Genomic DNA, 13,063 nt, shown 5'->3' with positions numbered 1-13,063 from the left:
CAGCTACTTTGTTTTATATACTTTTATCTCAGAAACCTTAAAGTTGATGAATACTGCTGATGATTTCTATCTTATTATTCACACATGTAACAATAGTTTGCGATTAGTGGAACTAGTTTCGGGACGCAAGTCTCGTCTGCACGTGTCGACAAGCTTCTAATTTAATTACGCATCGTTTAAGTAGGGTTTTATAGAGAAAAAGATGGATAATATCAAAACTTGAACGTAATTTTGTTTAAACTTTAAATCTGAATCCTACAAAGTGCGTGAAAACACACCTTCTAATAGATTTTATTAGCACAAAGTACGTCGCTGTGCTTCACGCACGCATCGATCAACAAGATCTGAAAATGATACCAAATAGTTTATAAATAAATGATTCATCAGTAGATACTTGAGTAGTTATTACATTGAATAGTTTTCCGTTAGCGTAATTATTTATGTAATTGATAAATAAGATAACGTCTAGAAATTGTGGCTTAACGTTAAAGTTTGGTTTTGGAAATAAATAGAACAAAACGAATAAGAGACAAATTACGACAGATACTAACACCCACATTTTCTGTAATAAAATGCATAATTATATTATATTGGTAATGACAAACGACGAATGACTAGTGTGTATAAACAAACTATACTTACTGAATTGACTAACTTAAAAATGGATTGCCTTAAATAATAATTTACTTGATTTATTTATTACAAAAAATTTATATGTATTTAAATGACATGAAGAATTTAATTTAGGCTACTTATTTTTGGGTTCTTTTTTGGTATATCGTAATAGCTGAAATAAGAAGAAAAATTTACAGGGAAATCGAGGCCTTTTGTTTGGTGAGGTTTGCTTGTGAGTTAATGTGAGTTTCGTATACTTATTCTGAAACCTCAGTTAAAAGGGTTTGTAATGAAATTGAAGAAAAAGAAAAAAATCGTGAAAAAAAGTTAATGTTTGGTGAAAAATATTATAAGAAGGAAACAATAAGTCAATAGAATGTTATTGTAAGTAAGACTGATAGTTGATTTAACATTATAGATCTAATTGTAAGTGAGGTAAATGAAAGATAACTGTACGGATGGATGCTTGAATCGCTTTGCTGGAGTACAAGCTTGAAGTGGCGCGTCGGAAGTGTGTTGATAGTGAAATTTTACTGTTAGCCTTGAAATAAAAATGTCAGTGAATAGTACATCTGGTTACAAAAACTTTGCAACATGCTTCTTTTATACAGACTTATATTTTATGGAAAACCATGCGCTTTATTCCGTGGAAAGTAAAAACTGAATGTAAAAAGAATTCACTTACAGTGTCGTAACTCTGGCTGCAGTAATTAAACGATCCGTTTATTTTATTATTCCTGAATCTTGAACGACTTTTAATAAAATTCCATTCTCAATATGGTTCAAAATATTGTGTACCTAGTTTTCTTTTAATATTTCCTGGTGACTTCTTAACTCACTTTTCATCGTTAAGAAATTGCTATTGAAATTATGTTGAGTGAAAAAGTGGACGGCGAAAAAATCATACATCACATTACAGTATTAATCATAAACCTATACACAAACATCAAAAATATATTGTACTAATTGTAAGAGTACGTGTATCAAGAATAAAATATAAAGAATTGGAGTTTCCTTTGTTAGTCTTTTTGATAATATTATTTAATTGTAAGTCATCATTATACACATGTAAATATATCTAGACGCGGTGACTATACATTTCTTATATTAAATATTTTTGTTTTTTATCATGAACGAGAATTACGGTCGTGGCCGCAAAAAAAAAAAAGAAGTCTTGTCGCTGCAACCAGAAAATCTATCGTATTAATATTTTACTTATTGTTTTTCTAATGTGACTATATGCTTGAATTTTTTTAGCAATTTACTACAGTATTCCTTAGAGAATGAACAATTTTTCAATACGAAACTGAACACCAGGTATAAGATCCGGGGCGAAGGGGGGGTTGAAACAGCTTTCCCCAGATGACAGAACAAGGATCGGCGCTGGCTGTATTGCACTAACAAGGATAGAAAATCACTTAATTTAAAAACCGAATACGTTTTTCGCTCAATTCACAAGAAAACCATAGCTATAATAATTAAACGTAAGTAATTATTCTTCATTACAATAATATAAAATGCGGTGAAATGTGTCAGACATAAAGAAAAAGTAAGGCAAGCGAGCCAGTCGGTACGTTATAACGGAAGCATGGTTACATGGGAAAAACGTTTGTACAAGTTTATATGCTAAATGTATTTATTCAAGCCCAACGGAATGTGACATCTTTTTTGCAACCATAAGTATTATACCGTTAATGAAGCACACACATAACCACCGTTTACTTGCGGAAAATATCATTGAATTGTATTATGGAGTTGCAGAGATAACTGTTTTCACTGACATAACCGGGTGCTTATATTCGTAAAACACTCATTTCACACAGTACCGAAGCGATGGAAATTTCAACAAAGGTAACGGTGAAATTGATCGATTCAGTTCTTAAACCGTTCTGGTCAGTTTACGATTGCGCAAGGTGTTATTATAACTTGTCGCGCTTTCTTGCGACTAGCTAATAATCGCAACGCATTTTTGCATTCGCTTAGTTACCTTCAGTTGACCTTGTCTGAGTGAATATCGATAAAGTTTTCTTCCTTTTTGATTCCCTCTATTACAAAACTGAGATTATTAGGTATATCGGGGTTATCATCAATCATTTGGCACTTACATCACTGACATCGAGGCATCGCAGCAATTTATGTTACGTACTTGAATGTTTTTTCAGTACATTAATACTGTTGGAATCGAATTGCACCACGAAAAAAATGCCTTCCAGTTCTAATTTATTGGAAAAAGTGATGCAAATTAGTTAAAAAGTCACCGGTGCTGCAACACGTTTTGGATTACGTAAGACCATCGTTCATTATTCTGACATAACATGGTACGAGAATATTGGATTTTGTGGATTAAAATAATAGCGCGAGATTAGGTTGGGTAAATTGGCCAGTGACATCACGAGATTGTCGGGCTGCTAGAGATAATCGTTTGACACATACAATCGTACTGTATGCGTGATATAAAACCGTGATATATTTTTCAATTATAATTCGTAAAACAAGTTGTCGTGGCGAACAGTTCGTGAAAAACCCAATTACACACAGTTCAATTTATAATATTTGCCACGCGGTGGATGCACGACATATACCATTATATTATATACATGTGTGTCAAGTGGTCGGGGAATAACGTGATTCACTATCTGTAGCCAACGATAAAAATTTTCGGATTCATTTCGTACTCGCAAAGCCCAATCATTATTCCCGATAACTAAGATCCTTGGTATTGCGCTCCGGCGAGACGAAGCTTGGAATACGAAATGGGCGCCATACATCAGAAGTAACATGGCGATTGAACGAAGCTCGTACGATGCCGTTTAGTGAAACGATATTTGTCGTCGACGGAAACTGTGAGAAATCTACAATGCGGAATCGGCGATTTCTCGAGTGTACATTCGTCCTGCTTCTTGTCACCGTTATCATACTTCAATGGATACGATGTAAGTAACAAGCTCAACTGCTTTGTTGTCCGTATAATTGAATCGCGACCGCTTGCCGAGTGAACGGCGTTGGTGCGTCGCGGCATCCAAGGTAGATTCATGGCTCATGGCAGGCGCACTGTCATTGGCTTACCCGAGCCACGTGACCGCTCGAGTGACTCGACTTGGCGGTAATTTTCAAACCTGACATCTAGGCTTCCGGATTCTGAGCATTTCTCTAATGGGAAAGGCTGACAGTGAGTTGAAAAGGTCCGTATTCAAAATGAAGCGACGGAGGCAACTAAATTTTATTTGTTTCAGGGGGGTGATCGCCCTTTCGCGCTATTTAAAGTTGACTCTTAGAATCGTTGGAGCTGTGACACCTGTGTTTTTCACAACATTATGATGTTGTCATACACGACTGATCTGACATATGCACGATCAAAGTGCGTGTTTTAAGCGTTTAGTAGATAACTTCGGAACTACGCCAAACTCTATGAATGCTGTCATGGCACCTTCTTTTTTCCAGTATAATACACGTTTTTTGAATAATCATACTGAATAACTGTAACTTTTGTCCTTAGCACATGTTCAATTTATAACTCGTATAGAGTCTGGGTCGGATATGATTCATTTTAGTTTCTGTGGAAAATATCATACGTATCGTAATAGAATGTCTAGCAAATTTCCTAAAAATCGTAAGAACGGTTTCGAAGTTACCGTGTGAAATGTATTGAAAAACTCATTTCAAGTAAAATGAATGCAAAGTTCAAAAATTGTACATCGTTTCTAAGTCTCAAAGCTTTAATTGAAATAGAACTAGTATCATTGAGCCTGCCTGGTAGCAGCTATTCAAATTCACGTAGCTGAAACTACCAGCGGGCGCTAGTAGCGAAGTGTCCCCCGGCCAGTGCCGAGACAGTCATCGAGCACCCCGCGCATACCTCGAATCGTAAAGGTCATAACTCTGAGCAAATTTTTTAAAATTTATACTCAATTCACTCTTTACCTTGGACAATTGATGAAATTTTATTTAATAAATTTTGAAAAAATCGCTCGCTGCTATCGTCAATTAGGGAATAAAATAACATACAAAGCTTAAAAAATTAATAACAATTACGGGAGGGTGTGTCTCACGACGATTACTCGCTTCATCAATTGCCCAAGGTAAAGAGTGAATTGAGTATAAATTTTAAAAAATTTGCTCGTAGTTATGACTTTTACGATTCGAGGTATGCGCGGGGTGCTCAAGGACTGTCTCGGCCCTGGCCGGGGGAACTTCGCTGCTAGTGCCCGCTGCTAGTTTCAGCTACGTTCAAAGTCAGCTTAAAAGTCAGACACGAAAGCATGATCACCACTTTGACCCTCTGAAAAAATTATATGCTACACATGAGCATTTATGAATCAATGAATATTTCTATTCTCATAAAATGATGCTTCATTAGCAAAATTAAGCTTCATTCGGTGTCGGACGTAAGTAGTTTTTTTTTAAATTGAATTTAACCTACCTGTTTGCCGTCACCGCATTTTTAGTAGATCCTTATACAAGTCTTTACACGTTTAGTTACACATCCATGGCAATCCATTTTATTGGGTAACAAGTACATCTAAAATACTATTAGGTACCTACTGGATGAGCAAGAGTGATTAGACTTCACTTCACTTACCAGTAAGCATAAAAGGGCTGGAAAATATAGTGGAATTTGAAGTAATATTTTTCTTCACTGCAGACCCGTTCGTAACTTTCGAATACCGAATATCATTTGCGAAACTGTCTCCAATCGAAAGTTTTCAATGAAGTATGGTAAAGTTGTCATATTTCTACTAAAACTACTTCGAAAACTCTAGCTAGAAAATTATGTGAATTTTTGATTTGTCAGAATTATCGTAGAATGGAATGATTATGACAGTCTGCTTATTAGGGAGTAAAGGGCAGAAACATTCGGAATGGCGATTTTTATTTTCGCATTGTTACAAATAAATGATCCAAAATACAAAGATATCATTTTACACAACATTTACTGATAGTTCAAATGAAAATTTTGTAAATTTTGCCACTCAAGTGCCACGTGTGCTACTCTGAAATTTTTTTTACAAAAAGTAATTGATAAAATGACAGCGTTTTTATTGAAAATTTTAATTTTTCTAAAATTAACATTCAAATGTTTATTATCTTATGATTAAAAAACTAAAGTTTTCACATCCTTGTCTGACCATCAGTTCAAAATCAGATAAGGAATAAAGATGCCATAGAAATTTGAAGTCGGTTAAAGTACTTCGTTACCCTTTCCAGCCTTGCCCTAAGTAAACCAATTGTCAAGTCCCTTTGGTCAAAACTGATGTTGCGAATTCTCATTTGTCTAGCAATTATGGGCGGACGTGGCTATGATTACTGTTATCATTTCTTCTACACTGTTATTCTTTGACAAGATTCTTTTGCGAAGTCTGAAGCTCATACTTTTGTTCGGACTCACACACCCTTTTTCTGATAATTTCGAGCCTTCGCAATGTCGTTCCTCGTGCAATATTTCCAAATTGTCATCATCAATGTAATATTTTAACTTCACTCTGTATTATTGCCGTGATCTTTGGGACATTTCGAGAATTGCGTCAACCCCCGTCTTCCGGAACTTTTTTGTTTGATTTGTTTGTCTTCGTGGTTTTTCACCCATTCGTCGTATTCCTTAGAACCACAGAGAGCTTCCCATTGATTACAAATCGCACTCTATATAGTGATTTTATAACAATATCCACTACTTTTTTTGCATAGTATCCATGAGCGATGCGATATCGCGTAAAGATTGAAATCCATCTTTTGTCCAGCTGTCGACTTTGAATACTTCCAAACTTACCGCATCTTTGGAATCTGCATTTTTAGCAGTAATTTCTGAAATCATTGATACGGGCATGGCAATGGCAGTAAAACTGCTACTAGCATGGCGCATTCGTTTGATAATTCTGAAATATGTATCGCGAAGATTCATGAGTCCAGGAAAGAACGTGAACCCAAATTCTTTCATTTATTTCGTGATAATATTTTCGATCTCAATTTCCGTGGGACTCACACCTCAGTTTAAGCCCTGTCTTCGCATGTCTAGCACGACATATTTATTTTTCAAGTAAGCGAGTCCCCGTGGATCGAATTTATCGAAATTCATCTTCTTTCCAGCTTTTACGTTTCACGAATGAGAAAATGACTGTCAACGAAAGAACAGTTGTGAAGCTGATTATTTCATATGCTATTTCACGGTTCACTTCAAACGAACAATCATGACTAGTACTGGCCAATTGTTTTCTAGATTGAGAAAGTCGCCGGACGGCTTCGACGTTTCAGCCTTTTCTTTGGATTCTTCCTTTATTATCACGTCATACCGATTGCCAATACATTTTCTTTTCTTCGGTCATCCTCAAGTTTTCGCGTTAATCGTAAGCAGTGAGTTTCTCTATCTGCGGTACGATACGTGCACCTTATTCAAGCAACCGGAGTTACAGCTCTCGTTTCAGGTTGATTCTGAGCATCGTATCATATGGAAAAATAAGAAGTCAATACGAAAAATATAGAATTAGGGTCGAAATGCTAAATTTGGAATTAGTTTTACTTGGTGGGCCTTTGTAGAAAATGAAGAATGAACCGCGGTGCACGTCGATCGGTATGTCCAAGATGAACACATACGCCTGTGGTGAATATAAAACTTCACTACAATTGGACCTTTCAGATAGTCTATTTAGTCGAGAGACTTATATCTTGCCAGTTCTGCAAAGTTTTCCATCCGGTTAGCCAATGAATAATTTTCCCATCAAATAACTTATTCTTAGTATTCAGTTCTAACATTCGTAATGACATGACGGTGCTTCCTGAAAATGATTGGCTATAATGACATACTTATTACAATTACAAAATGTAAGATTTGCCCTCGAATCTCAATGCTTTCTTCACTACGTCGAAGTTATTATGGTACTCGATATTCTCTTTCGTGTATCATAGTCGATCCACGTCAATCCTTTCTCTATCACAAGTTTAAAGAATACCATTTTATTTCGTTTGGATCCAGCTAACGAAATACACCATTATATTCGCATATGTGTGACTACTCTGTTATTGAAGTAGCCAACATAGGTATAGTTGAGAAGAGATGCTCTATAGGTAGAACTACCAATGGGATACAAATCTGAAAAAATTAGGGAATTGTTCTTGAATTCTGACTCGAAAGCTGATTCGTGTGTTTGCTAAAAAATTCGTCGGAGACTCAAATACGGACCACTCTAACGTATATTCATTTACAACCCATGATTGTTGTGATCTACGTACACCTGAATACAGAAAATGAATCGAAGTCGTTTCGAATACCAGTGATTTGGCTGTCAACGAACCTGACAGAACAGAGAGAGGAGGAAAAAGCGATTGATAAAATGCTGTTGAAAACTTCATAAAGACCGATACCCGTGATCACTTTGGTGTGAACGTAGCACAAATTTCTTTGAATATTTGCGTTTCTACTCGTTTAAAAACAATAGATAAGTACATATTGTTCAGGTTCTATTTAAAGCCTCAAGTCGAAGCGTTTAGGTCTCTTTCTTCATTCCTTTCAGAGGTAAAGGACGGGTTATTACAATTGATAATATGATGAAAATTAAATTTTTCACATAGCCTGCAATCCGATTAAATACTAATTATTAAACAATAAATTTTAGACAAGAATCTGCAAGAAGAATGGTTGTCAGAGCAGAGGAGTACGATAGTCCAACGGTTGGACGAAAATGCCAGACAAACTAAGTTGATCTCGGAAGATATGAGAGTTGCAATAAAAAGCATTGAAACGCAGAAGAGAATGTTATTACAAATGCAGGGCAAGGAGTATTATCGCAATAAGCCAACGATATACGCGATAACCCCAACATTTGCAAGGTTTGTTCAAAAAGCGGAACTTACTCGGCTGGCGCAGACCTTTGTGCACATCCCAACTTTCCATTGGATACTCGTCGAAGATTCGACGAACAAAACAAATCTGGTTACGAATCTTTTGATGGGCAGTGGGTTGGCCTTCACCCATTTGGCCATCCCTACTCCGCCCAATTATAAACTCGGAAGAAACGATCCGAATTGGAAGAAGCCCAGAGGGGTCGAGCAACGGAACGCGGGCCTCAAGTGGCTCCGAGACAATCTCACGCCCGATGACGAAGGCATCGTATTTTTCGCCGACGACGACAATACGTACTCCATTAAGCTTTTTGAGGAGGTAAACGAGGGGTGTTCCATTTATTTTTGTTGTTTTCACACCGCTAGCAGTCCCAGCATTCTAAATATACGTCTACTTCCTTTAGCGAACCAAAAACTTTTTAATTTTCATTCAGAGACAGCTGAAAACATTCTAAGATTACTATTTTTGTACCTGATTTGCTTATCAAAATAAATGGGGCTTCATTCGAAAATACAAATTGTTTTTGCCAATCACTTTTTCATCGAATCAAACGATAATTTTTTGGCCACAAAAAACATTTCCCTCGCCACACATATTTCGTAAAGTCAACAAATCGTTTTTTTTTTTTTTTTTTTTAATGAAGAATTTTGAAAGAAAACTCCGGGTGACAATTTGCTTTGTAAATCTTGTGACGCTTCTGCGCAACTTGACGAATAATTTCTTCGAAAATATTTTTTGATTTTCCGAAAATACGTTCGTGACTTTCTTCATCCTTCCCCAATATCTTCTATTTGTTACACCGTTCGTATTTCTTCCAAATACTCAGGTTATCGTAGTTTTTCATAGTTTGTTGTATCAAACTTTTAAAATTTCTTCTGCATTTTCATGTCTACGCTACTCTGAAATATCTCCTTTTATTCTGAATTTTTCAACAAGTTTTTATCGAAACAAAACAAGTTTTTACTGAAAATCTCTGCACTTCTCGAAAATTACTCTGTTTAAGCTTTTCTATGGGTGTGTGTGTATGTCTTTTTACAACTTCTTCACTGTAAAATTCTTATTGTTTATGAAACTGTCGTCGTTTTCGTGCTGTCATTAAACGTGAAAGCATTGAAATTGTCTGTTCTATGAAGTACTAGAAATTTATTTACGAGGAAGATTAGTGTAACCGGGTGAAAAATGATGAATTTTTCGCATTTTTTTTCTAAAAAAATATCGCAGATATCATATTGATTTTCTTGGGATATAAACATATAAAGGCATTTTTAAGGAATAATAAGATATGTCGTTCTTCGGAAACAATTTATTTATGTGATGGTGGCATTTAATTTTGTTCGAGGGTAACAGCGGCAGATTGGTAATTGACTGCGGTTATAGCACCGAGCTGAGTCATCTGAGAGCAAAAAAAAAAATAAAAATTTACTTGAAAGCTAAGTTAATTACGTAGATATTTTACCTATTGGCAAAAACTTCCATCAAAAATTGGAAAAGACCAATGTAGATCAATAAACTGTAGTAAAGTGTACGGATTCGAACATGCTGTACAAAACGCCATTCAGTCGTTTAAAATTTGAGTTATCGAGGCAGCCAATTTTGAACATGTAGTTTCGACAAAAACGAGTTTAAAGCTTTCCAAGAATTCTTGATGCAAATAAGCTAGTTTTTGGTATTTCTACGATACTTACAGCCATGCCCGGATTAACCGTAAGACTAAAAGGGCTATAGCCTTAGGCCCTCAAAGTTTTCGGCCCTTCAATGTTCAAAATCAAATTTTTTAAAACGGTACCTTGGATTTCCAGAAATTACAGCTCTTCTACAATTCCAGGTCCATATAATATAGTATATGTATAGTAGTTCAATTGATTTTAGTTGATATCTGCGGGTTGTACCAATTGATATTTGTAAGAATTACATGAATATTTAGTAGCTGGAAAAAAGTGAAAGTGTATATTATATAATATATACCAATTAGTTAAGTTAGTGGCATATTTTTTTGATGTAAAATTTTGCAGGAAAATACAGATAAATTGAAGAGGGTTTCATCAGAGAGAAATGAAAAAATACTAAGTAGATTTGTAAATAATGATATAGAATTTTGAAGTAACATTTGAAGACAAAAACAGAATGATATTAAGACAAGCACAAAAAACATAAAAATTCAATATTTTTGCGGGTTTTTTGTTACTGTCTTCCGAAACATTTTGCACCGAATGCCATTGTTAAAAGATTTTGTGTAAAAACATCGAGGAATAAAATAATCGACAGATTAGTGCCGCTTTAAAAAAACAAAACTACGGCATTCGGAATACTATGAACTTGTTTGAAATTATGTTTTAAATAATCTTTGGTATATTTTCAGAGACCAATGATCATTCTCCCTCATTTATCATATTGTTACCAGATAATTGTTAAATAATTATAGATGGAAAAGATTAAGCATGTCGGCGTGTGGCCCGTTGGGTTGGTCGGAGGTCTGATGGTCGAGAAACCGATATGCGACGAAGTTACGCGTAAAGTGGTTGGTTTCAACTCGGCATGGAAATCCGACAGACCATTTCCCATTGACATGGCTGGATTTGCGTTCAAGTTGAAGCTGCTTTTCCAACATAAAGACGCTTGGTTCTCATTCGAGATCCAATCCGGTTATCAAGAGAGCGAAATATTGCGACACATAACCACCAGGGACCAGCTGGAACCCCTGGCTGATTGTTGCAAAAAGGTATAATATTAGACACACTACGTACAAAGCTTTTTTTTCGGTATAAATTCAGATACCATCCTATAGGAGTTTCTTTGAGAATGTTAAACCCAACTATTTTTCATTCACTATTTTCGCAAATTTATACATCCTGATAATTATCAGTCGAAAAAACAGGTATATTCGTGGCAAAATTTTGGATACCATTGAATCATTCGATGCGATTTTAGCTGTAGTTCAATTGGTGAGGATTGAGATGTAATTTTCAGTTGAATGTAATAATTATAATTTATAAGAATATTGAAACATGATTTATCTTATCCAATTCGAATAGGTATAAACCTTCGATTTTGTTCACAAAATTTACGGAAGTATGTTAGATTACACGAAAGAATGCAAAGACTGGCAATTCAAATCTTAATTTTGAATTAATTAGATATAGGTAGAAGGCTTTGTTAGCCATGCATTTTCACACATCAGTTACTTTATTGGAAAATTTGTATCCGTAATTCGTACAAAAAATTAAATCAATAATTTTCATTATGTATCAATAATTGATTCTCTGTGGAAGAGTCATTAACGATTCGACAAGGCTTAGTCAATCATCGTCAGGCTGTAAAAATATCTTGGACATTTTATGTTTAACTTTTACACATTGTCGTTTTTCACAAGCTATAGTCAGTTTGTTGTAAAGTTACACCTCACGTGTTAAACTAGGTTTTGTTACACTCGTATGTGATATCATAACTAGATTAACAAGGAACCGCAATTACTCTCCTGTAATAAATAACCCGAGAGTCGTGACTCAACGTAAAATTGTTATCGATGAAACACATTCCCTTAAAAAAAATTCAAATACACTGTTAAAATATGTTGTCAAAGAATTTTGACTCGCAGCTTTCAAAGATTATGTGATTTTTATTTTCAGGTATACGTCTGGCACACTAGAACCGAGCCACCTAAGCTAAGTGCCGAACAACTTTTGACTAAAAAAGGCAAGAAATCGAACGAGGGTATTGAAGTCTAACGGGTGGACAATTGTAGGCATTTGTAATATTAAAAATATTCAAATACGTATAGCATTCATAATAATATATCATAATAAAAAAAAAAAAAAAAAAAACAGTTGACCCACGAATTGCGGGTTGGACCGTTAGAACAAATAGAACTATTGATGAATGCTTGCAAGACTGCGTAACAAGTACGGTTGTTTTTTACATAGGAGATATTTGTAGGGTTAACTACATGTAATAAAAATCTAGTTTTACGTATATGAATAGTTACGTGAGTATGTGAGTGGTATCGTAAAATTATGAATTTACGATACTTAAAAACTGTTTTTAAATAAAGGTTCCAACAATGTTTATTGTTAAAGCTATAACTGTTTTTATCTTGCATGCAACCTTCTCCTTTTAGTGCTGTCAAACATTGTAGGATTATTGATAAAGATATGAATCAGGCCTTGGGCCTATAACCGATTATAACTTCTTTTCACCGCATCAAAAAAGCGCCTGGCTAAATCTAGAACTTTTTTGTAATTTTAATTTAGCTATACGGATGCATTTTTTTTTTTATTAAAAAAAAAGGCGTATCTCTATACAATCGAACTGGTGCTCGTAAATATTCGTGTGATTACAATTTCAAATCGCTGTGACTCGGACGATCAATGGTGTTTTCACTTCGAATTGTGAAGACAATCTGCCAAAACAGTGACAGTTTTAGAAAAATTTATCTTCTTATCAATATACAAAATACATTACTATGACCCAGGGACAGTTTCAATTCAGGAAGAAAAATTGGTGTAAAATCATAGTCCAAAATTATATAACTTATCTGTGATCGAAACAGGATTCAAAGCTTGATGAAACAAAGTGAATCTGTAGATAACTGAGTTACTTAGAAGTAATTATATTTTGTTT

General features: G+C 35.0%; 1 protein-coding gene across 1 annotated transcript; it reads left to right on the top strand.

Moving 5' to 3' along the window:
* Window positions 1–2,798: 2,798 nt before the first annotated feature.
* Window positions 2,799–12,512, top strand: GlcAT-I (Glucuronyltransferase I). Its single transcript, XM_046633671.2, has 4 exons — window positions 2,799–3,548; window positions 8,220–8,764; window positions 10,869–11,165; window positions 12,073–12,512. Exons 1-4 carry the CDS (start codon window positions 3,419–3,421, stop codon window positions 12,169–12,171), a joined length of 1,071 nt encoding a protein of 356 aa, XP_046489627.1. The 5' UTR covers window positions 2,799–3,418; the 3' UTR covers window positions 12,172–12,512.
* Window positions 12,513–13,063: the final 551 nt, after the last annotated feature.

The sequence above is a fragment of the Neodiprion pinetum genome, chromosome 6 (genome assembly GCF_021155775.2).
Source record: "Neodiprion pinetum isolate iyNeoPine1 chromosome 6, iyNeoPine1.2, whole genome shotgun sequence".
Taxonomy (NCBI): domain Eukaryota; kingdom Metazoa; phylum Arthropoda; class Insecta; order Hymenoptera; family Diprionidae; genus Neodiprion; species Neodiprion pinetum.
The sequence above is the reverse complement of the archived record's forward strand: the minus strand, read 5'-3'. Positions and strand labels throughout refer to the sequence as shown.